Source organism: Aquarana catesbeiana, linkage group LG05, assembly GCF_042186555.1.
Source record: "Aquarana catesbeiana isolate 2022-GZ linkage group LG05, ASM4218655v1, whole genome shotgun sequence".
Taxonomy (NCBI): domain Eukaryota; kingdom Metazoa; phylum Chordata; class Amphibia; order Anura; family Ranidae; genus Aquarana; species Aquarana catesbeiana.
In genome coordinates, this window is record NC_133328.1 from 114,708,469 (window position 1) to 114,735,416 (window position 26,948).

The window sequence follows — 26,948 nt, forward strand, 5'->3', positions numbered from 1 at the left end:
ACTCCATGCTGACTGCAGATGCCTGCCTGCACCTATCTAAAAGGTTGGGGACAGGGTCTGGCTGTCATCTCGCACCCTCTGACTTTGTGTTCCCTCACTGAAGTTCGCACCTTGGTTTATTGGGCCTTTCCGTATTTTTCGCAGTATTAACCCAGTGGCTTACGCATTAGACCTTCCTTATATATGCGTATTTCAAATGTATTTCATGTCCCCTTATTAAAACCTTTGGTCTGCAACCGCTTTACCACCTCGGTGCCATGTCCTCACCCTGTACAGGTTGAGAACCATGAGAAATATGAAGTACAGTCCATTGTTAACTCCGGTAGGTTCCGTGGGCGCATACACTACCTGGTGCATATGAAAGGGTAAGGTCCGGAGGAATGCTCTTGGGTCTCATCCTCAGATGTACATGCCCCTGTCCTCCTCCGTGATTTCCATAGACGTTTTCCCTTCAAGCCTGGGGGTCCTCCGAGGGGGCGGGGTTGTTGAGGAGGGGGTACTGTCAGGGCTGGGCTCACCCCTCCTTCTCAGAGCTTGCCGCTCAGCTGTCGGCTAATTGCCAGCTCCAATCTCTCCACAGTTACTCAGCTGTTGATCATATCCTGCTCGTCAGTCCTGCCTACTTAAGCCATCCAGTCCAGAGGAGCTCTGCCTTCGCCTTGGTCAACATCACAGACTATCTCCTGCGATCTTGTTCAAGCCATGCTTTGCTGACATCCCTGCTGGTTCCAGATACTGCTTGCTGTTCCACTACATTGATCCCTGACTTCTAGCTTGGCTGACTATCCGTTCCAGTTACTGAACTTTGGCTATGTTTTGACTACATTTGTTATTTTTACTTTTATTATTAAACAAGTGTGATTTAACTGTACTTCTGTCTTGGCCTGATTTCATGGTTTCTGACAGAAACGCTGGAGCTCTGTCAGCGTGACCATCTGGTTCTTGGCCACCTCGCTGACTAAGGCCCTTCTCCCCAGATCACTCAGTTTGGCCGTGCGGCCCGCTCCAGGAAGAGTCCTGGTGGTTCAAAACTTCTTACATTTACAGATGAAGGCCACTGTGCTCATTGGGACCTTCATTGCTGCAGAAATTTTTCTGTACCCTTTCCCAGATCTGTGAATTCATGGCTTGGTTTGTGCTCTGACATACACGATTAACTGTAGGACCCTATATAGACATGTGTGTGCCTTTCTAAATCATGTCCAATCAACTGAATTTACCACAGGTGGACTCCAATCAAGTTGTAGAAACATCTCAAGGATGTTCAGTGGAAACGGGATACACCTAAGCTTAATTTTTTAGTGTCATGGCAAAGGCTGTGAATACTTATGTACCGTACATGTGATTTTTTTATTTTTAATAAATTGCAAAGATTTTAAACAAACTTTTTATGTTGTCATTATGGGGTGTTGTTTGTAGAATTTTGAGGAAAATAATGAATTTAATCCATTTTGGAAAAAGGCAGGAACGTAAGAAAATGAGGAAAAAGTGAAGCACTGTGAATACTTTTCAGATGCAATGTATACCATAGTTTGTAGACGCTATAACTTTTGCACAAATCAAATTAATATACACTTCTTGGATTTTTTTTTTACCAAGGACATTTAGCAGAATACATTTTGGCCTAAATTTATTAAGAAATTCGATTTTTTTTATTGGATAGGTTTTACAACAGAAAGTAGAAAATATTGGGGTTTTCTTTTTTTTCAAAATGTTTTTTTCCGTTTATATTGCAAAAATTAAAACACCCAGTGGTGATCAAATAGCACCAAAAGAAAGCTCTATCTGTGTGAAAACAAAAAATGATAAAAATGTAATTTGCATACAGTGTCGCATAACCAAGCAATTGCCAGTTGACCACTTCAACGCTGGGAACTTTTATCCCCTTTCTGCCCAGGCCTGTTTTCCGCACTGTTGCACTTTAAATGACAATTGCACGGCCATGCAACACTGTACCTATATGAAATGTTATCATTTTTTTCACACAAATAGAGCTTTCTTTTGGTGGTATTTAATCACCACTGGGTTTTTTTTTCCTTTGCTAAACAAACTAAAAAAGACCGAAAGTTTTTTTAGTCTTGGTTATAAAATGTAGTAAATAAGTAATTTCTCTCCCTCACTGATGTGCGCTGATGAGGCTACACTGATGGGCACTGATAGGCTGTACTGATGAGAAGGCACTGGATAGGCACTGATGGGACTGCACTGATAATGATAATGTACATGTCCCCTGTCACACTTGCTGGTTACCGGCTGTCCTCTTCTCACGCTGTGACATCATAAGGGGAAAGGAATGCCGATAACCAGCAAGTGTGTTTACATGTGATCAACTGTGACTGGACACAGCTGATCACTTGGTAAAAGGCCGCTGTAATTGGCCCTTTACCATGATCACAGAGCGTGCCAGATGCTTGCCCCATGGGGCGCGCTGGGGGGAGTTTTTCTGGGAGGAGCTGAACTAGAGCTGAGCTGTAGCCGTCTTTCAGCTATAGCGCGGGTCTGAAGTGGTTAAAGTAGCACAGTGCTGAATAGCAAAAAATGCTCCGGTCATGAAGTGGATATAACATTCCAGAACTCAAGTAGTTAATATTTTTTGGTTAAAGAGCAGCCCTAGGTGTCAAACACACTAAAGTAAGCCACATTCCTTATTCTTATTTTTATTTATATCTCAGCTGCTAATGTTCCATGATCTGTAGATATAGTAAATATTACCATGATCTGTAGATATAGTAATTATTAACGTGATCTGTAGATACAGTAATGATTAGCGGGATGGGGGGATCCCTGAAATCTTAAAGTTATTTCAAGGGTTCCTCTGTGTAAAAAGGTTGAGCAAGGCTGCTTTTAAGGCAATTCTTGCATGTAAATATTTATTAAATTGTTTTTTATTCCCTAGTTCCTGGAAATACAGTAACAGGATCCCTGTTTTATAGAAAATGTCTTAGAATGTCTGGGAAAATGCCCAGAGAACACACAAAATCCTGGTCAACTCTTAGGCATGTCCGCCCATGTTAAAGCTGGACTCCAGGAACATTTCAAAGACACAATGATACATCTCTGTGTTTATTGAAGTGATACTAAACATTGTGCCATCTATTTCTGTATATGAGTGATGGCACTGTAATTATTTTGATTTGAAAAAAAACATCTAAGTACTTTTTCCTAATAGATACACAGCTGTCACATGACCCAGATCTTTCCCAGCCTGTCTGCAGGGAAATATAAGCAGGAGGAGCTTCTAGCCCTCTGCTGCTGGTCACATGTTCAAAATATCTTTTTTTTTTAAAGCAGTAAAAATAAATTATTAATATCAATAAACGGTTTTAAATTGTCACAAAATATATATATTTGAAAATAAATCTTTATTATTATTTGACAAAAACATGGTGTGGGCAGATTTTTCCCAGTCACAGGCTCTTTCATGCCCCTCCAGCCTGTGTCTTAGAAAAAGAGGGAGGTGAAGCCACCAATAATCCACAGGTAATCACACACAAGTCTGGGGGATAAAACATATTGAGAGTGACTTCAGGAACCTAATATGTACAGTCTGGAGGCAGTGGCGGCTGGTGGTATATTTTGGGGGGGTGGCAAACAATCCATGCCGACGTGGATCGACTGCTTCCCCTGCGTCTCTTCCTCCTCGGCAGCCAATAGGATCGCTTTTCCTCATGGCCAATCAGGTCTCAGGAACCACTTCCTGATTGACTGGGAGAAGAATCAGGTAGACAATAGCAAATATTAATTCGCTATGGTCACACAACTGGGTGGGCTTGTAGCGCAGTGCTCTGCGTGCCGAGCCTACCCTTTTTTTAAGCCAATTAGAGCCTCAGGCTCTAATTGTGTGCTTCTAAAAAAATAAATAAACCATCATTGGAATACATGCGTCCAGCACCCTACATGTAGATTAGGGGCTGGGTGCATGGATAAGGGGGGCGGCGCCCCTGCACCCCATATGGATGGGCTGCCACTGTCTGGAGGAAAGAAGGGAAAGGGGAGATATAATTGCAACCTTTAAATGCATCAAGGGGGTGAATAAGTTTTAGGAGGGCAGTTTTTTCAATATGAAACCAAAATCAAGAACACGGGGACATGACCTCAAACTGGAGGAAAGGTCAAATCTAATTTTAGAAAGTATTATTTTACTGAAAGGGTACTTGATGCTTGGAATAAACTTCCATCAGAGGTAGTGAGACATTCAACAGTAAATGGCTTCAAACATGCTTGGGACAAACATACAGTGCCTTGAAAAAGTAATCATACCTCTTTTTCACATTTTGTCATGTTACAACCAAAAACGTAAATGTATTTTATTGGGATTTTATGTGATAGACCAACACAAAGTGGTACATAATTGTGAAGTGGTAAGAAAGTAATAAATGGTTTTCAAATAATTTTTTTACAAATAAGTATCTGAAAAGTGTGACGTGCATTTGTATTCAGCCCCCTTTACTCTGATACTCCTAACTAAAATCTAGTGGAACCAATTGCCTAGAAGTCACCTAATTAGTAAATAGAGTGCACCTGTTTGTAATTTAATCTTAGTATAAATACAGCTGTTCTGTGAAGTCCTCAGAGGTATGTTAAAGAACCTAAGTGAACAAACAGCATCAAGAAGGCCAAGAAACACAGACAGGTCGGGGATAAAGTTGTGGAGAAGTTTAAAGCAGGGTTAGGTTATTAAAAAATATTCCAAGCTTTGAACATCTCATGGAGCACTGTTAAAGTCATCATCTGAAAAAGAAAAGAGTATGACACAACTGCAAACCTACCAAGACATGGCTGTCCACCTAAACTGACAGGCTGGGCAAGGAGAGCCTTTATGGAAGAGTGGCAAGAAGAAAGCCATTGTTGAAAAAAAGCCATAAGAAGACAATTTTACAGTTTGTGGGAAGCCATGTGGGGGACACAGCAAACATGTGGAAGAAGGTACTCTGGTCAGATGAGACCAAAATTGAAGTTTTTGGCCTAAAAGCAAAATGCTATGTGTGGCAGAAAACTAACACGGCACATCAGCCCGAACACACCATCCCCACCGTGAAACATGGTGGTGGCAGCATCATGTTGTGGGGTTGCTTTTCTTCAGCGGGGACAGGGAAGCTGGTCAGAGTAGATGGGAAGATGGATGGCGCTAAATACAGGGCAATCTTAGAAGAAAACCTGTTAGAGTCTGCAAAAGACTTGAGACTGGGGCGGAGGTTCACCTTTCAGCAGGACAACGACCCTAAACATACAGCCAGAGCTACAATGGAATGGTTTAGATCAAAGCATTTTCATGTGTTAGGATGGCCCAGTCAAAGTCCAGACTTAAATCCAATTGAGAATCGGTGGCAAGACTTGAAAATTGCTGTTCAAACACTCTCCATCACTTTTCTGTTTTCTATGTAATATCCCGCCCCCATTGTGTTTAGCTGGTTAGTGGGCATGGAGGAGGAGGGAGGGAGTGGGCTGTAATTTGCCACTGTGTATACTCCCACATGTGTTACTCTATAGTCACATGGGCTGCTTAGATGTGATAGGATGGAAATGCTCAACATAAAAACTCACTGATAACTGAGTGTGTGCTGAAGTGGTCAACAATGCTCTGCAAGGAGACGGGGGATTTCATACATATGATGTGGTAAAACCCAAGACTGTTCCGGTACTAGGCAGAGATACTCAACATCATAAACATGACCACATTAGATTTAGAAGCTAGAGTGTGCATGTTGGGATATATGGTTGAAGGAAGTGAGTTAGTAAGTACTATAACGGTGGTTTTGAGGTGCCTATACCAAGCAAGAAAATTGATTGCACAAAAGTGGTAATCATCGAGACCCGTCTTCTGAAGAGTGGGTCAAGGTCATAAACACAACAGTGTGGAGGGAAAAAGTGGTATATACTAGAAGTGGCAACTTTAACAAGTTTGTAAAGATGTGGAAGCCCTGGTTGCAAAAGATGAGTTATCCCCCTTGAGAGATTGGGAAGGGAGCCTAAGGTGGTTTTAGTACGCGCCATGCAGTATGGTTGAATATGTGTAAATGGAGCTAGATAAGCCAAACCCACAAAAATGACGAATATCTGCATAATTCTCCACAGTTTGGGAGGGGGGAGGGGGGGGGGGGGATAGGATGTGGAGGAGGCATACAGGAAAAATTGAATGCAATATCCGGGGGAAACTATGAAAGATGTAAGGTTTAACTGTATGTTTTGTATTTGTGAAATTAATAAAGAATATTTAAATTAAAAAAAACAATGCTCTGCAAAATCCTTAACTGCATTGGGGACATAAACAGTAGGGAATAGCAGAATCATCCAGGTTTTTTGCAGAATACAGACAATGAATCTCATAGTGACTGAGTGAGTATGAACAGCATGTAATACAGCATATATTGATAGCTTTTTTATGATGTGCGTTTAGTGTCACCTTAATACAGTATTACATGCATTTTTAACCACTTCCCATCCAGCGTTCAATGTAAAGTAGTGAGTGTACAGCTTGTATAACAGTGTAAATTTGCTGTCCCCTCAAAATAACTCAACACATGGCCATTAATGTCTAAACCGCTGACAACAAAAGTGAGTACACCCCTAAGTGAAAATGTTCAAATTGGGCCTAAAATGTCAATATTTTGTGTGGCCACCATTATTTTCCAGCACTATCTTAACCCTCTTGGGCATAGAGTTCACAAGAGCTTTACAGGTTTCCACTGGAGTCCTCTTCCACTCCTCCATGATGACATCACGGAGCTGGTGGATGTTAGAGACCATGCGCTCCTCCACCTTCCGTTTGAGGATGCCCCACAGATGCTCAATAGGGTTTAGGTCTGGAGACATGCTTAGCTAGTCCATCACCTTTACCCTCGGTTTCTTTAGCAAGGCAGTGGTCGTCTTGGAGGCGTGTTTGGGGTCGTTATCATGTTGGAATATTGCCCTGCGGCCCAGTCTCCAAAAGGAGGGGATAATGCTCTGCTTAAGTATGTCACAGTACATGTTGACATTCATGGTTCCCTCAATGAACTTTAGCTCCCCAGTGCCGGCAAAACTCATGCAGCCCACCAACCATGCTTGACTGTAGGCAAGACACACTCGTCTTTGAACTCCTCACCTGGCTTCCACCGCACATGCTTGACACCATCTAAACCTAATAAATGTATCTTGGTCTCATCACAACACAGGATATGGGTCCAGTAATCCATGTCCTTAGTCTGCTTGTCTTCAGAAAACGGTTTGTGGGCTTTCTTGTGCATCATCTTTAGAGAAGGCTTTCTTTTGGGACGACAGCCATGCAGACTCATTTGATGCAGTGTGCGATGTATTGTCTGAGCACTGACAGGCTGACCCCCCACCCCTTCAACTTCTGCAGCAATGCTGGCAGCACTCATACGTCTATTTCCCAAAGACAACCTCTGGATAAGATGCTGAGTATGTGCACTGTGCTGGTAAACAGCCTAGGCCATCTTCATGTAAAGTAACAATTCTTTTTTCAGATCCCCAGAGAGTTCTTTGCCATATGGTGCCATGTTGAACTTCCAGTGACCAGTGTGAGAGCGATAACACCAAATTTAACGCACCTGCTCCCCATTTACACCTGAGACCTTGTAACACTCACAAGTCATATTGTATATCACCTAACCTGGCACTACCACCTAGCCTGCCACTACCACCTAACCTGGCACTATTGTATATCACCTAACCTGGCACTACCACCTAACCTGGCACTATTGTATATCACCCTAACCTGGCACTATATCACCCCAATCTGCCAGTATACTACCCTAACATCACTTGACATCGACGTATGGTGCGCTGCCTGTCCGGCTATGGGAAGGGTTGCCAGATATAGGATCCTCCCCAGGTGCCAATTTTGAAAAACATTTATCATTTTCCTTCCACTTCACAATTATGTGCCACTTTGTGTTGGTCTATCACATAAAATCCCAATAAAATACATTTACATTTTTGGTTGTAACATGACAAAATGTGAGAAATTTCAAGGAGTGTGAATACTTTTTCAAGGCACTATATATATGTGTGTGTGTGTATATATATATATATATATATATATATATATATATATATATATATATATAGTTGGCCCCCCTACTTTTGTCCCTGCCCCCCCATGTGCCCCCTAAATATGAAAGCTGGAGACGCCACTGGTTCAATGTTTTGTTTAATCTGAATTATATGTGATGGATCAGAACACAATAGTCTAAGTTGGTGAAGTAAAATTAGAAAAATATATACATAAAACTATTTTTCAGAAATAAATAAAAAAATGATAATTGGCATGTGCATATGTATTCACCCCCTTTGTTATGAAGCCCATAAAAAGCTCTGGTGCAGCCAATTACCTTCAGAAGTCACATAATTAGTGAAATGATGTCCACTTGTGTGCAATCTAAGTGTCACATGATCTGTCATTACATATACACACCTTTTTTGAAAGACCCCAGAGGCTGCAACACCTAAGCAAGAGGCAGCACTAACCAAACATTGCCATGAAGACCAAGGAACTCTCCAAACAAGTAACAATGTTGTTGAGAAGTACAAGTTAGGATTAGGTTATAAAAAAAAAATCCAAATCTTTGATGATCCCTAGGAGCACAATCAAATCTATCATAACCAAATGGAAAGAACATGGCACAACAGTAAACCTGCCAGGAGACAGCCGCATACCAAAACTCATGGACTGGGCAAGGAGAGAATTTATCAGAGAGGCAGCACAGAGACCTAAGGTAACCTTGGAAGAGCTGCAGAGTTCCACAGCAGAGACTGGAGTATCTATACACAGGACAATAATAAACTGTACGCTCCATAGAGTTGGGCTTTATGGCAGAGTGGCCAGAAGAAAGCCATTATTTTCAGCAAAAAACTAAATGGCACATTTTGAGTTTGCAAAAAGGCATGTGGTAGACTCCAAAAAACGTATGGAGGAAGGTGCTCTGGTCTGATGAGACTAAAATGTAACTTTTTGGCCAGCAAAGAAAACGGTATGTCTGGCGCAAACCCAATACATCACATCACCCAAAGAACACCATCCCCACAGTGAAACATGGTGGTGGCAGTATTATGGTGTGGACATGTTTTCCTGCAGTCGGGACTGGGAAACTGGTCAGAGTTGAGGGAAAGGTGGATGGTGCTAAATACAGAGATATTCTTGAGCAAAACCTGTACCACTCTGTGTGTGATTTGAGGCTAGGACGGAGGTTCACCTTCCAGCAGGACAATGACCTCAAACACACTGCTAAAGCAACACTTGAGTGGTTTAAGGGGAAACATGTAAATCTGTTGGAATGGCCTAGTCAAAGCCCAGGCCTCAATCCAATAGAAAATCTGTGGTTAGACTTAAAGACTGCTGTTCACAATCGCAAACCATCCAACTTGGAGGAATGGGCAAAAATCCCAGTGGTAAGATGTGGCAAGCTCATAGAGACTTATCCAAAGGGACTTGGAGCTGTGATAGCCAAAAGGTGTCTCTACAAAGTATTGACTTTAGGGGGGTGAATAGTTATGCACATTGACTTTTTCTGTTATTTTGTCCTATTTGTTGTTTGCTTCGCAATAAAAAAAAAACATCTTCAAAGTTGTGGGCATGTTGTGTAAATTAAATGATGCTAATCCTCAAACAATCCCTGTTAATTCCAGGTTGTGAGGCACCAAAACACGTAAAATGCCAAGGGGGAATACTTTTGCAAGGCACTGTAGATAGATTTCCTCAATTGGAAGTGGGTATACCAGGATCAGCCATGATTCTGCCATTGTTTTTCAGGGATGGCAATCAGCTTTCATGTAAGCCGCCCATTCACTTTTACAGGGCTTGATACAGGGCTCTCCTCCCACTGGCGCCTGCCGACATTACTGCTGTAAACCCTTGGGTCAGCTGCCCACAGAGGAAACGGAGGAACATCCTTTGCTCTATCTCCTCTGTGACAAATGAAGCCAGAAGCAACATGGATTTAGTCATTTTTGGTTTCAGTGCTGGGTTTCCCTGGCCAGTACAGTCAGGGAAGTAGCCGATCCATGTTTGATTAGCCGCCTTTAAGGGCAGAGGAGGGATCAGGGGGTTCACCCCTTGTGATAGAGTTAAAGTTAATTGAATTTTTTTTTAAATTAAAAAAAATATACATTTAGATAAAATAAAATGTAAAGACACGATGAGTTGAGTTAATGCCAAAGAGCTAAATGTTGGTCTCATCTGACCACAGCACTTTCTACCAATCCTTCTCTGAATCATTTTGATGTTCATTGGCATGACTGTACATGTGCCTTCTTGAGGAGGGGGACTCGTCCTGTTTGGAGGAAGACAAATGCTGGCTATGACCCTAAGAACACCATCACTACAGTCAAGCACGGAGGTGTTAACATTATGCTTGGGGGCTGTTTCTCTGCTGAAGGTACAGACTGACTTTGCCGCATTGAGGGGTCAATGGATGGAGCCATATATTGTAAAATCTTGGATGAGAACCCTTTTACCTCAGCCAGAATACTGAAAATGGGTCTTTCAGCATGACAATGACCCTAAACACACCTTCATGGCAACAAAGGAGTGGCTCAAGAAGAAGCACATTAAAGTCATGGAGTGGCCTAGCCAGTCTCCAGACATTAAACTTTTAGAAAGTTTTTGGAGGAAGCGAAAACTTCAAGCTGCCAAGCGACAGTCAAGGAATTAGAGAAGGAATTAGAGAAGATCTGTAAAAAAGAGTAGACCAAAATTCCTCCTGAGATGTGTGCAAACCTGGTCACAAACTACAAGAAACATCCTACCTCTGTGCTTACCAACAAGGGTTTCACCACCAAGTACTAAGCCATGTTTTTCTTGGGGATTAAATACTTATTTTACTCACTGAACTGCAACTCAATTTATAACATTTGTATTGTGTTTTTTTTCTGGATTTTTGGTTGATATTCTGTCCCTATGATTTAAAATACACCTGTGATAAAAATTATAGACCCTTCATTTCTTTGTAAGTGGGCAAACTTACAAAATCTGCTGGGGATCAAATAATTATTTTGCCCACTGTATGAGGCCAAAGCCCTACATATCTGGTTAGACTTTCATACCCTACTTCATTTACAAACTAACTTTGCATTCAAATTTCACATTTTTGACTTATGATACACTTTACGGGGCTATTCAACCCCTCTCTGCATAAATATATTACAATATTTAGACAATGGGGAAGCCTCCATATCATGGATCTATAAGATTTATGCAATCAAGAGGATTTTTTATTTCCAAATTATTTTAATATCTACGGGTCCTTCCAATCGTTCTCCCAAGACATATCTTGCAAATAGAACAATGCAAAATTGTAACATTTATCTGAGAATCCAGGAGGCCTAGGTTCACCAGCCATATTTTTTTACTTATACATGTAGGAAAAATTGCGATTGGTGTATTTTTTTTACTGACATAAGGATCACATATTGTAAATACAGATTTACAGACATGAAGGATTGGTGGCACCAGATGTACTCAAATATTATTTAGAAGCACGAATAGGTTGGTTAGAAAGTCAAGTCTTCACGCAACACATGATGGACGCTCCCCTCTGGGCCTACCTTGATATTATAGAAGCTTCTTGGGTCACCATCTACAGATTATTTTGGCTTCCTTCAAAACATCATCATAAACTTTTGGATCAACACTTGGATTACACTGCCGTTTATTTGTACTAACTTATAGAGGAACCTGATGCCTTTTAATACTGGGCTTCTAGGAACAAAGAATATGCTCACCAATTGTTTAGCATTCATCGGATCAGAAGATTTGAGAACTTCTGAAAGACCCGGAAGACCCACTTCTCTGAGTTCTTCTGCTATACCCAGAGCAGGCAGGTTAGGAGAAGCCCTGGCAGCACCTGTGGCATGGGAGCTAAACACCCCACACCTATGTGGATGTAACCAGCACATGTAGGTCCTGGACAGGGCAGGAGGCAGGGAAGAGTAGACCTGCACTCAGGAAGAGCTGGCTGTGGTCTCTCTGTCCTTTATGGACATGTGGGCTATAGGGATGAGCCGAACACCCCCCGGTTCGGTTCGCACCAGAACCCGCGAACGGACCGAAAGTTCGCACGAACGTTAGAACCCCATTGACGTCTATGGGACTCGAACGTTCGAAATCAAAAGTGCTCATTTTAAAGGCTAATTTGCATGGTATTGTCCTAAAAAGGGTTTGGGGACCCGGGTCCTACCCCAGGGGACATGTATCAATGCAAAAAAAACTTTTAAAAACGGCCGTTTTTTCGGGAGCAGTCATTTTAATGATGCTTAAAGTAAAAAAAAAAAAGTGAAATATTCCTTTAAATATCGTACCTGGGGGGTGTCTATAGTATGCCTGTAAAGTGACGCGTGTTTCCCATGTTTAGAACAGTCCCTGCACCAAATGTCATTTTTAAAGGAAAAAATCTCATTTAAAACTGCTTGCGGGTTTAATGTCATGTCGGGTCATGGCAATATGGATGAAAATCAGTGAGACAAACGGCATGGGTACCCCCCAGTCCATTACCAGTCCCTTTGGGTCTTGTATGGATATTAAGGGGAACCCCGCACCCAAATTAAAATAAGGAAAGGTGTGGGGCCACCAGGCCCTATATACTCTGAACAGCAGTATACAGGCGGTGCAAACAAGACAGGGACTGTAGGTTTGTTGTTAAGTAGAATCTGTTTGTAATTTTGAACATTTTTAACGTGTTTAGCTCCAGCCAAAAAATCTTTTCTAAGCTTTTTGGAAAACATAGGGAAGGGTTATCACCCCTGTGACATTTGTTTTGCTGTCTTTCCTCCTCTTCAGAAGATTTCACCTCACTTTTTTGTCCCAATGAAAAATGTTTTTTGAAAATTTGGGGTTTTTTGTGGAACAAGGATTGGAAAGCATCAGTGGAAAGGAGAACTTGTTTTCCCATATTAACTCTTACAGGAGAGAATTTCCCTTCCTAGGGGTAGATTTCATCTCACTTCCTGTTGTCTCCTTCCGTTTGCAAGTAGGAGTCGTTTGTAAGTTAGATGTTTGAAAGTAGGGTCCTGCCCTATATACTCAGCAGAAATTTGGGCCTTAGGTGTTGCTGTGGCCACAACACTGTAAGCCCTCACAGGGCCCTGCTGTGAAATATTAGATCAAGAATTGTAATTACATGCCCCTGTTGAACAGGAGCTGAAAAATTAGGCCTTAGGCACTGGTGCTGGTGCCACAACACTGCAACCCCTCACAGACACTCTAGTTGGAACGCAGGAACGAGCCCTGCTGCAAATTATTGCTTCAAAAATTGTAATTACACGCCCCTGTTAGACAGGGGCAGAAAAATTGGGCCTTAGGCACTGGTGCTGGTGCCACAACACTGCAACCCCTCACAGACACTCTAGTTGGAACGCAGGAACGAGCCCTGCTGCAAAGTATTGCATCAAAAATTGTAATTACACGCCCCTGTTAGACAGGGGCAGAAAAATTGGGCCTTAGGCACTGGTGCTGGTGCCACAACACTGCAACCCCTCACAGACACTCTAGTTGGAACGCAGGAACGAGCCCTGCTGCAAAGTATTGCATCAAAAATTGTAATTACACGCCCCTGTTAGACAGGGGCAGAAAAATTGGGCCCTAGGCACTGGTGCTGGTGCCACAACACTGCAACCCCTCACAGACACTCTAGTTGGAATGCAGGAACGAGCCCTGCTGCAAAGTATTACATCAAAAATTGTAATTACACGCCCCTGTTAAACAGGGGCTGAAAAATTGTGCCTTAGGCACTGGTGGTGGCGCCCAGAACCAAAAATGTTCTTACAAGCTATCAGCGTGATGATTGAGGAGGAAGAGGATAATTACTCAGGGATAGTCACTCAGCATCAGCATAGGCAGTCTTTGAAGGGATCTGAGATTTCAAAAAAAATTATTCGGTTACATCAGCATCAGGTGCTTGGTAGCTGGTGGTGATCCAAGACTCATTCATTTTTATGAAGGTCAGCCGATCGACCGAGTCGGTGGACAGACGCACCCTGTGATCGGTTACCACGCCTCCAGCAGCACTGAATGTGCGTTCCGAAAGAACGCTGGATGCAGGACAGGCCAGTAGCTCAATTGCATACTGTGCAAGCTCTGGCCAGTGATCCATCCTCAAGACCCAGTAACCCAGAGGATTTTCGGTGGGAAAGGTGTCCAAGTCTGATCTTGCCCCTAGGTATTCCTGCACCATGTAAAACAGACGCTGGCGATGGTTGCTGGAACCGATCATACCTTGGGGCTGCGGACCAAAAAATTGTCTGAACGCATCGGTCAGACGGCCACCTTCTCCACCGCTCCTTCTTTGACTGACCGAAGCCTCAGCAACACGTTGTCCAGAAACAGGAGTTTGTAACCTCCCAGTCTCTGGGAACGCGTTGCACAGACCTTTCTGCAAGGCCTCCCGAAGATGTTTCATCCTCTGCTCCCTCTGCGATGGCAAGATAAGGTCCGCAACCTTACCCTTGTAACGTGGATCAAGGAGGGTTGCCAGCCAGTATTGGTCCTTCTCCTTGATACCACGAATACGAGGATCCTTACGCAGGCTTTGCAGGATCAGGGAGGCCATGCAGCGTAGGTTTGCTGAGGCATTCGGTCCGGAGTCCTCTGGGTCACTAAGAACGACATGGTCCGCAGCCACCTCCTCCCAGCCACGTACAAGTCCATGTGTTTCTTGGGACTGATCCCTTAAAGACTGCTGCTGATGCTGAGTGCCAGGCTCCACCTCCATACTGACACAATCTTCCTCCTCCTCCTCTTCCTCCTCGTCCTCTTCCTGTGTGATCGGCGGGCACGCAGGAACACTGTCTGGATAAAGGGGGCCTTGAGAGCTAAGGAAGTCCTCCTCTTCCTGCCTCTGTTCTGCCTCAAGTGCCCTGTCCATTATTCCACGCAGCGTGTGCTCCAACAGGTGGACAAGGGGGACAGTGTCACTGATGCATGCACTGTCACTGCTCACCATCCTCGTGGCCTCCTCGAATGGTGACAGGACAGTGCATGCATCCCTGATCATGGCCCACTGGCGTGGGGAAAAAAAACCAAGCTCCCCTGACCCTGTCCTGGTGCCATAGTCGCACAGGTACTCATTGATGGCCCTCTGCTGCGTGTGCAGCCGCTGCAGCATGGCCAACGTTGAGTTCCACCTGGTGGGCATGTCACAGATTAGGCGGTTCTTGGGCAGGTTAAACTCCTTTTGGAGGTCCGTCAGCCGAGCACTGGCATTATATGACCGGCGGAAATGCACACAGACTTTCCTGGCCTGCCTCAGGACATCCTGTAAGCCCGGGTACCTGCCCAAGAACCGCTGCACCACCAAGTTAAGGACGTGAGCCAAACAGGGCACATGGGTCATTTGTCCCTGTCGGAGGGCAGAGAGGAGGTTGGTGCCATTGTCGCAAACCACCATTCCTGCCTTAAGTTGGCGTGGCGTCAACCACCTCTGAACCTGCCCCTGCAGAGCTGACAGAACCTCTGCCCCAGTGTGGCTCCTGTCCCCCAAGCACACCAGCTCAAGCACCGCATGGCATCTTTTGGCCTGCGTACTTGCGTAGCCCCTTGAACGCCTACGGAGCACCGCTGGTTCCGAGGAAGAGGCCATGGAGGAAGAAGAAGAGGAGGGGGTGGAGGAGAGAGGTGTGTCACAATCAGCATTTTGGAGGCGTGGTGGCGGAACAACCTCCAACACTACTGCACCTTGTCCTGCATCCTTCCCAGCTGCCAGCAGAGTCACCCAATGCGCCGTGAAACTTAGGTAACGTCCCTGTCCATGCCTGCTGGACCATGAGTCAGCGGTAATATGCACCTTACCGCTGACCGCCCTGTCCAGCGAGGCATGGACATTGCCTTCCACATGCCGGTAGAGAGCCGGAATCGCCTTCCGTGAGAAAAAGTGGCGTTTGGGTACCTGCCACTGAGGAACCGCACATTCCACAAACTCACGGAAGGGGGCAGAGTCTACCAACTGAAAAGGCAGCAGTTGAAGTGCTAGCAATTTTGCCAAGCTAGCATTCAACCGCTGGGCATGTGGATGGCTGGGAGCAAACTTCTTTCGGCGGTGCAGCAGCTGGGGCAGGGAAATTTGCCTGGTACAATCTGACGTCGGTGTACCAAAAGCAGATTGCCCACAAGTACTTGGCTGTGACACACCTAATTCTACACCTTCATTCCTCTCACTGCAGGTCTCAGAGAGGACTGAAGGTCTAGTGGGGTTGGAAATCTCAGCTGATGAGGAGCAAGGAGAGATCCTCTTTGTTCTTTGGTGTGGGTCTTTTAGATACGCTTGCCAACGAACTGCATGGCAGGTCAACATATGTCTGGTCAAGCATGTGGTACCCAAGCGGGAGATATTTTGGCCACGCGAGATACGCTTGAGACATATGTTGCAAATAGCAGCGGTGCGATCTGATGCACTCGTCTCAAAAAAGGCCCACACCAAAGAACTTTTTGAATAACGCGCAGAGACTGCAGCGCCCTGCACATGTGGAGCTTTGGGGTGTGATGCAGTCAATGTGCTGCCCTTAGGCTGGCCCCTGGAGGGCATCCTGCCTCGTTGGTGATGTGCTGCCGCCTCCTCCTCCTCCTCCTCCTCCTCCTCCTCCTCCTCTCTCCTATCAGGCACCCACGTTGAGTCAGTGACCTCATCATCCCCTCCCTCCTCATCACTGGAGCAAACCTGGCAGTATGCTGCAGCAGGGGGAGCATGACTGCCAGATTGCTGTCCTTCTTGGGCACCCCCTCTGTCCGCGCTCATGTTACTGCCTTCATCGAGCTCAGTATCGTCATCAGAGCCTTCCAAACGCTGGGCATCCTCCTGGAGCATGTACCCAACACTGTGGTCAAACAGTTCGAGGGAATCCTCATGAGGACATGGTGGAGCTAGGGAAGGAGTCACTGATGACATTGAGCTGAGGGAAGAGGCCGCTGCTTTGCCAGACAAAGCACCCTGGGCATGGGTGAGAGAGGATGAGGAGGATGAGGACGGCTTGGTCATCCACTCGACCAAGTCTTCCGCATGTTGCGGCTCAACATGGCCAGCTGCCGAAAAAAAGGCCAAGCGTGTCCCATGGCCACGTGCTGATGAGGATGCACCGTCTCCACGACCAGCACTAGACACAGAGCCTGCTTGCCCTCTCTTATTGGCTTGTGACTGTCTGCCTCTCCTTCTTGGCCTTCCAGACATACTAATGGCCTGTAGCTGCACTAAGCTGGGATAGAACACCTGTAATTTTCTTCAAGTAGCTTTATATACTGTAACCAGACAAGCCTGCCTGTCAGTAGGAAGATAACAGGAACGGATCTAGCTGAACACTGTGAGCAGGACGCACTGTACTAAATGTAAATAGTCTAGCTGCCTGACCGTGGTACTAATAGGATCAAATAGAACACCTGTAATTTTCTTCAGGTAGCTTTATATACTGTAACCAGACAAGCCTGCCTGTCAGTAGGAAGATAACAGGAACGGATCTAGCTGTACACTGTGAGCAGGACGCACTGTACTAAATGTAAATAGTCTAGCTGCCTGACCGTGGTACTAATAGGATCAAATAGAACACCTGTAATTTTCTTCAGGTAGCTTTATATACTGTAACCAGACAAGCCTGCCTGTCAGTAGGAAGATAACAGGAACGGATCTAGCTGAACACTGTGAGCAGGACACACTGTACTAAATGTAAATAGTCTAGCTGCCTGACCGTGGTACTAATAGGATCAAATAGAACACCTGTAATTTTCTTCAGGTAGCTTTATATACTGTAACCAGACAAGCCTGCCGGTCAGTAGGAATTTAACAGGAACGGATCTAGCTGAACACTGTGAGCAGGACGCACTGCACTAAATGTAAATAGCAGGAACGGATCTAGCTGAACACTGTGAGCAGGACGCACTGCACTAAATGTAAATAGTCTAGAAGATAACAGGAACGGATCTAGCTGAACACTGTGAGCAGGACGCACTGCATTAAATGTAAATAGTCTAGATAGAAGATAACAGGAACGGATCTAGCTAAACTGAATACAGTGTATATATATATATATATGCAACACCTGGGATGCATATATATACACAATACACTGTAAGTGCAGCTAACTGACTGACTGTTCTGCCTAATCTATCTAACTCAAATCAAATGACACTGTCTCTCTCTCTCTCTATCTCTCAGCACACCGGAACACACACTACACAGGGCCGCCGTGCAGGCGGCCTTATATAGTGTGGGGTGTGTACTAAATGCCCTGAGCCGTAATTGGCCAAAGCCACCCTGGCTTTGGCCAATTACAGCTCTCTCTACTGACAGCGCTGTGATTGGCCAAGCATGCGGGTCATAGTGCATGCTTGGCCAATCATCAGCCAGCAATGCACTGCGATGCCGCAGTGAATTATGGGCCGTGACGCGCCACACGAATTTAGCGCGAACGGCCCATAACGTTCGCAATTCGGCGAACGATCGAACAGCCGATGTTCGAGTCGAACATGGGTTCGACTCGAACACGAAGCTCATCCCTAGTGGGCTAGGGCGGATTGCAAAATGCCTTTTAGGCCAGGCCAAGTGTTCCCTGTGTGAGGCTGCTTCTCTGGAGGGATCTGGCAGAGGTGTACCTAGCAAGAAGGTGACTACAGAGAGCACAGTCCTGTGAGTACAAATGACCCTGGGTAAAGAAGCGACTGTAAGGGAAATGGCTGCTGGGGTGCTGCATATACTTTCACATGTGTCTCCTGTGGACCATCCATTAAATGTGATTGACTTGTAATGTCAAGTGACTCCGGAATGTATGTTCTGGTGATATGAATATTATGTGATTTGCTGAATTCCACCAGTAAACTGCAGCAAAACCATTTTTATGTGTAGAGATTCCTTCGCTTGGGGATATGAAGGGCAATGGCCAGAAATGTCATGTGGAGGCTTCAGGCATGAGGGATACTGTACTAGAAGGACAGGAGTGGGGGTGGAGACTTGGTGCCAAACCCAGCCAACCACAAAGCCCCTCTTACAAATGGAATGCTTCTCTTTAAAGTGGCAAATTGAAGCAAAAGTACTTTCGTTGCTGCAGTATAGTGTGGTGTACACACCAGGATATTCAGGACATGAACCCAGAAATAACTAGCTTTGATAGATCTCCAACAACAAATCAAATCTGTGCTAAATCTTTTTTCAAGGAGATGGGGTCATTGTTGCCTGTGCTCACATTGTAGTGACAGCTCTGCTGTTCTGTATAGTCACTGGGATAGGCGATTGTCACAGAAGACAGACAGCAAAAAAAAAGAAAAAGAAAAAACTGATAGAAAGTTCTAAACCTTATTCTGAACTACTCTCTAAGGTAAAAGTCTCGTTGCACAACATATCCAGTGTCTCAATCCTCTCATCTTACATAATTATCATTGCTCCAAGGGGGCCTTTTACCCCTGCAATCTATTCAGATAACTAGGAAAAGATTCTATATTTCCTATATTACCACTTCTGGGGCCTTTTTCTCCCTAAATTCTCTTGAGTCCCAGATCATGGTGACGTCTCAGTTATACACCTTATAACATTTAAATTTTGAAGTTCACCTTAACCTATTGCACTTAATTTTTTGAACAAAAAATGGGTTTTAACCACTTCAGCCCTGGAAGATTTGCCCCCTTAATGACCAGGCCATTTTTTGCACTGCATCGCTTTAACTGACAATTGCGCAGTCGTGCGACATTGTACACAATCAAAATAGATGTCCTTTTTTTCCCTACAAATAAAGCTTTATTTTGGTGGTATTTGATCACCTCTGAGGTTTTTATTTTTTGTGCTATACAAAAAGTGTGACAATTTTGAAAAAAAATAAAAATTTTTTACTTTTTGCTATAATAAATATCTAAAAAATAAAAAGTAAAAAAATAAAATAAAATAAAAATTTCTTCCTTAGTTTAGGTTGATATGTATTCTTCTACATATTTTTGGTAAAAAAAAAAAAAAAATCGCAATAAGTGTATATTGATTGGTTTGTGCAAAAGTTATAGCGTCTACAAAATAGGGGATAGATTTATAGCATTTTTATTATTATTTTTTTTTTTTACTAGTAATGACGGTGATCAGCGTTTTTTATCAGGATTACGACATTGCGTCGGACAGATCAGACACATTTGACATTTTTTTGGAACTATTGACATTTATACAGCGATCAGTGCCAAAAATAGCCACTGATTACTGTATAAATGTCACTGGCAGGGAAGGGGTTAACACTAGAGGGGGCGATCAAGGGGTTAAATGTGTGTCCTAGGGAGTATTTCTAACTGTGGGGGGATGGAACTGCCTGGGGAGGAGACCGATCGCTGTTCCTAAGCAGTAGGAACAACAGATCAGTTTCCTCACCCCTGACAGAACGGAGATCTGTCAATACACATTGACAGGGAGGGGGAGTGGATACCTGTCTTTGTCTTTCTATCCTATGCCCACTGGGAGTCCGGGCCACGGCGAATTGTGTCACAGCTTGGCTCCCTCCTCCTCCCTCTTCCTTCCCCCGCCGCCGGGCCAGTAGGAGAGTGCAGCGGTGTCTCACGCATGCGCAGTAGGGTTCCCAGCATGAAGCCATAATGCTACACTGCCGGGTTTCCTTACCCACAATGGCGGCAGCAGCATCCGACAGCATCCGACAGCTGATGGAAACATCTGCTGCGGTGCTGACATCGCTGGATTCCAGGACAGGTAAGTGTCCTATTATTAAAAGTCAGCAGTTGAAGTATGTGTAGCTGCTGGCTTTTAATTTTTGCAGAGGTGGGCGGACCTCCGCTTTAATGCTGGCTGTCACTGACAGCAGGCGGTTCCAGCCTGAACCCCTTTGGGGACCCGCAGGAGACGATAATTCCAGTGCCATTTTAAAACATTGGGGACTTCTGGTTCAAGCTTTCCCATGAAGCAAACCTGTATTAGGCTGGCCATGAATGGATTTTTTTTTTCTTTCAGCCATACGCTGAAAAAAAAAAAAAAAAAACAATCAGGTTCCTCCATCCACAAAATCAAGGTGAACAGAGGAATCCACCCGCTGAGGCGGGGAAGCTGATTTACTAAAGGCAAATATACTGTTCACTGCAACAGCAGTTGCTCTAGATCTGAGGGGAAGCTCTAAAATAAGGAGAAGCTCTGTTGATGTCTATTATGTACAAGCAAAATTGTTATTTTATATATTCCTTGTATGTGATTGAGTATTCTTTGCAAAGTGAAGCTTTGCCTAATTTTCTTTTTTTTTTCACAATTGGTTTTATTAAAACAGCTTATTGCAATACAGAAAATGACACTTTTCTAAGCTCTGGAGCAAGTGCACTTGCAATGCACAGTATATTTACTTTTAATAAATTAGCCTCATTGTATTGGGACAGAGGAGACTCTCCGCTGTAAGAATACACTTATCGGCTGATCCGGAACAACTTTCCAACAACCCCATTCAACATAGGTCGGTTGTTAGCTCAACTTCTGTTGTGTTGGATTGGCCACACATGGGTCGTCAGTCCATCTCTGTTTAACTAATGGGTATAGCTGCCATGAACAAAGAAAAATACCAGATACTGGGTATAGAGGAGCATGAGACTCACAACAGTACTGGTATTTGTTGATTGACCCAGCAATGTTACATGGGGTGTAGTTCTCCGCCCTGTGTAAACCTCAACTGGAATGAATCTTAGGCCAGCCATAGACGGAGCATTTTTTTTCCGCTCAATTTCCCCATCAACACAGTCAATGTTGATGGGGGAATCCCTCCAGTGGAGCCATTGTGTTCTCTCGGCGGGGTGGGGGGCAGGAGAAGCTGTCCCCGCTGGGAGAACACAATGATTATTGCTAGTGGCTTTAACAGCCGCAAGTCATAATCGCATGTAAAATTCGACAGGCTGATTGTACGATCGATCAGCTTGGGTACATTCAGCTTGCCCATAGAGGATTGAAATCTCGGCTGGTTCCTAATGAACCGGCTGAGATTCAAACCATCTATAGCCAGCTTTACAAAGAGGTTACTTTCTTCCATTCCAACAGCTGTATGAGGCAGGGGAGGATAGGTAAGGAAAGATGAGCACGTACTGCTGGAGGGGATTAAAGCCAACCTGCTGCTTTATCCCGCATGGCCAAAGCAAAGGTTTGCTTTTGATCTACCATAGGACCTTTTGCTGTGGGCCCTGAAAAAATGTGGCAACATCAGAAATACAGTTTTATTGCATTCAATTATCGTAAGACCAAGAGACAGATTTAAAATGTATGCATTGCTTAAAATATCTTAAAACTTAAGCCTGGTACACAGTATTATGTTTTTCCGTTCAACCCAGCGGGCTGAACCAAACAAAAAACGGTCAGCTCCGGTTGGAGTCGTTGTACTACTGATCCAACGTTAGTACAGTGATCTCCCCCACTAAGCTGTTGTCTGACAGAGGATGGCCTCCCTGCCAGAACACTCTGGTCAGCGCTCTGACGGTCGGCTGCTGGTTTTCCAGCATGCTTGTCCAACATAAGCCGATCAAATGGCCGGCTGCCATACAAACAGGTCAAATATCGGCCGGTTTTATTGAACTGGTCAATGTTGCCCTACCCGCCCATTGTCATATGACGTCCGCAGATGGGATCTCCCATCCTGGGTGGGCGTCATAGGACATCCTCCGCTTCCTGGTGGCATAGGGGGCGCCCACACGCGCCCCCGCTGCTCACCGAGAAGCCGATTCGCGTGCCTGGTGGACGCGATGTCTGCCGGGCACTCGCGATCGCTCGTAACAGAGCAGGACTGTGGATCTGTGTGTGTAAACACACAGATCCACGTCCTGCCAGGGGAGAGGAGACAGATCGTGTGTTCATACTAAGTATGAACACCAATCGGTCTCCTCCCCTAGTCAGTCCCCTCCTCCTACAGTTAGAATCACTCCCTAGGTAAAACATTTAACCCCTTCATTGCCCCCTAGTGTTAACCCCATCCCTGCCAGACACGTTTATACAATAATCAGTGCATATTTATAGCACTGATCGCTGTATAGCTATCAGTGGTCCCAAAATAGTGTCAAAAGTGTCCGATATGTCCACCACAATGTCACAGTCATGATAAAACTCGCAGATCTACTAGTAGAAAAAAAAATAATAAAAATGCCATAAATCTATCCCCTATTTTGTAGGCGCTATAACTTTTGGGCAAACCAATCAATATACGCTTATTGCGATTTTTTTACCAAAAATATGTAGAAGAATACATATCGGCCTAAACTGAGGAAAAAAATGTTTTTTTTTTTTTAATTTGGGATATTTATTATAGTAAAAAGTAAAAAATATTGTGTTTCTTTTTCAAACTTGTCGCTCTTCTTTTATTTATAGCTCTATTTGTGGGGGAAAAGTTTCATATGGGTACAGTGTTGTCATTCAAAGTGTGACAGCGCTGAAAACTGAAAATTGGCCTGGGCAGGAAGGGGGTGAAAATGCCCTGTATTGAAGTGGTTAAAAACAAATTAATTCCTCCAACCACACAAGCAAGGCAGATAGAGGAATCCTCCCCTATGGGGCATTGTATTCTGACAGCAGAACTCTCTGCTGTCAAAATACACTCATCAGCAGCTGAAGCCAGCTGAAACATTTCCAAACAAGCCCGTTCAACAGAAGTCAAACTAACGATCGACTTGTTGATAACCTATAAAATGTCATAAACAATGTTTATGAGTAATGCTTATTACCCACTCCACTGTTCCAGGCCAAAAAACTATTTACATTATGGAAATGCTGAAACATTTTTACATATATTTACATTAAATATATATATAGATTTTTTTTACAAGAATAAACATTAATATTTACCAAGTACTTTCTTCTTGTCTTTAGCTTGGGTGGTAGGGAGCTGCGCTTGTGTCCTTTCATCTCCCGGACCCTCTATTTCTTCTAATTCTTCCAGCATTGCAGATCACTATATAAAAGCAAAACACCCAATTCAATTCCCATGCAGTTTAAAGAACACGGAACAGACACAGCTGAGAAAATGTATTTAGGCTTAGGAAATTATATGTGCATTGTGGATTTAGGATAACAATATCAGCCATTTATGGGGATACACATACAAAAAAAAAATTGAAAAAAATACATTAACTTATTAACATTATTTTTGACCTTGTGTCTTCGCTCTTTCACATTACAGGCAAACAGAACACACTAATTTATTGCTAATGGAGATTTATAACAAAAACTCTACAAACACCATCTCTAAATAAAAGGAATGTAATATTTTAACTCTGTACACTTATATTTAGTAATACACATACGGGAAATGGATGTGTACAAACCCCTAAATGCCAAAACTATATACTAATTTATGTAATTACATACTAGTTAACTAAATTTTGTTGTAAGATTAACTGGACAAGATCCCAAACAAATTCCCAGTACTTGGTTTAAAGAAAATAAAATAGGTCAACATAACATTTAATTTACCAGTAACAAACTATCAGAGTCTCTACCATACACAGCACTTAAAAAGAAAGAACGCTCTTCCGGTGGTACTTACCATAAGCAGGCAGATTCAGTACTCTCATGTGTCCTAATGTGATTTTTCAAACTGTCACCGAAAACAGTTTGATAATTGGAGAGAAGCCCTCCCAGGCATGGAAAGATGAAATTTTCCCAAAAAAAAAAAAAAAAAAAAAAAGAAGGTGAAGAAAAAGAAAAAAAAAAGAGATGAGATCACTTTATGAAACTTACATGGACACTTGCTAATATGTACCCCATTGTGTAAAAATGCTGGAGGTGCAAATGTTTCATGTTTGTTGTGAAAAGGAGAGCCAGCACTTTCTGTCACACGTGACAGGCTAGTACAATGTGCTGTATCTGGGGTCATTCTGAACTATGGGAATGCAGTGTGGCTGGAGACAGGCTATGCATTAGGCTGCCTGGGATTTCATTTATGCAACACAATGGGGGTTAGAGAGCTGGCTTGAAGCACGCAATCACTGAATTATAGGGGGGCTCTCGTACTCTACTGCATTTGCTGCTACTACGTCACTCACAGAGAATTACCAGCAGTTTGAGACCTATAATCAGTGCTTTGAATGTATTTTTTTTTATTCAACAATTTTTCCAGAGACTAATGTAAAATTCAATTGATCACAAATATTCAAAGTTACAAGTGTTTGATATTTTGGGTTGGCTTCTCATTTTGCAACTAAATGTTTGATTCTGGAGCTGACCAGTTAGTTTTAAATTAAAAGTAACATTAAAAAAATGTATACAGTTCTGTGCAAAAGTTGTAGGCAGGTGTGAGGAAATGCTGTAAAATACGAATGTTTTCAAAAATATATATTAAAATTTTTTTTTTATCAATTTACAAAATGCAAAGTGAGTGATCAGAATAAAAATATAAATCAAATCTATATTTGGTGTGACTACCTTTTGGCTTTAAACCAGCCTCTATTCCTACACTTGCACAAAGTCAGGGATTTTGTAGGATTAGAGTAAGGTGTATGATTAACAAATTATACCAAGCAGGTGCTAATGACCATCAATTTCATATGTATGTCCCGGGGGCCCCAGAGGCCTAATGGTGACCTCAAGGGTTAGGGAAAGCTGACATTCTTCCTTGTAGAGTGGGTTACCAGGCATGGTGTGTGTGTGTGATGCAAGAAGAAATAATGGGCGCCAGTCACTTTTGAATGTGAACAAGAGATTTATTGTCTCTTAACTGTGGGAGAGCGAGATAGGGCCAGGAAACCCTTGAGTAGATGCAATGATAGTTGGCAGATTCTTAGACTTCTATAGGTAGACAGTTATACAGTGGAAGGCCTCCAGCCAGATAACACTTCTGTATAGGTAGAACCATTGTCTCCTATGGCAACTAATCTTGCCACAGTCGCTAAGGCTGGATTCACACCTATGCAGTTTTACTGCTTTTTGCATTTTGCAGATTTGCACTACAGAACGTGTTCCATAGGAAACCATGTTAAATGGACTGTAAGGCAAATCTGCAAAATGCAAAAAGCACTAAAACTGCATAGGTGTGAATCCAGCCTTAGGGTTGTTGTACATAACTCTTGCTAACACAGAATAGTTCTCTTATCTCACAGTATCACACTGTAGATCTTCACTCACTAAGCTCCCAGTCTCTAGCTAGACTTCCTGATCCCAGTCGTCACTTGATCCCCCTCTTCTACAGTTCTTCTACAGCTATCCCGCTGTATACTCCTCAAGCATCACCCCCACTATCCTGCTGGGTCCCCACTTCCTCACCATCGCTGGTTGGTGAGAAAACTGCTCTGGTACTTGGTTCAGCTTACTCACAATAGTCTCCGGTAGTAAGATGGATGGTCCCTTAGTGGCGACAGCTTCCTTTCTACCCCTGAGCACAACTGGTTCCCCTTCCGGCTGAACCTTCTCAACTCGGTTGGACTCCAATCCTGCAGTCCCAACCCTATGCTGCTTCTCCTGCTCCTGGATAGGCCTCAGGCAGCCTAGGAGCCAGGTATCCCCAGGATAGGCCTCAGGCTTCCGGCCTAGCAACTAGGGGCGACATAACAGCCGTCCAGGTGGAACAGAGCCCCGATCACCTGACTCCACTCAAATAAATAGGTTCTCCCAGCAGGCCAAGGGACTAAAAGAAACCCCCGCCAATTGGCTGAGAGACCCCATCCATTCATGATCTGACCTGGCTAAGCCCCTGTCAATCCAATGTCACCAGTACAGTGCCACCTAGTGACCAAAGATCAAAGGTGCAGCAATTCCAGAATTTAGGGAGGAATCAGTGGATCTTCTATCAGCCAGGAAAATGACTACCTGGCAAACTAAATTTGTTAGCAACCCTGTCTAAACACCAGGGTGCTACATGTAGGTTGAAACACAGTCATTAATTGAAATAGAAACAGCTGTGTAGGAGAATTAAAACTGGGTAAGGAACAGCTAAACTCTGCTACTAAGGTGAGGTTGTGAGAGACAGTTTCATGTCACGGGTCATACACCATGGCAAGACTGATCACAGCAACAAGACACAATCCCACCTGTAACTGGAGCTGA

General features: G+C 43.8%; 1 protein-coding gene across 1 annotated transcript in view; it reads right to left on the reverse strand.

The window, feature by feature from the left end:
* Positions 1-23,850, reverse strand: part of LOC141144414 (ferroportin-like) — a 96,357-nt gene extending 72,507 nt beyond the window's left edge. Inside the window, exon 1 of the mRNA XM_073630083.1 lies at positions 23,754-23,850. Within this exon, the coding sequence (XP_073486184.1) occupies positions 23,754-23,850 (97 nt within the window). The remainder of the gene's footprint in view (positions 1-23,753) is intronic.
* Positions 23,851-26,948: the final 3,098 nt, after the last annotated feature.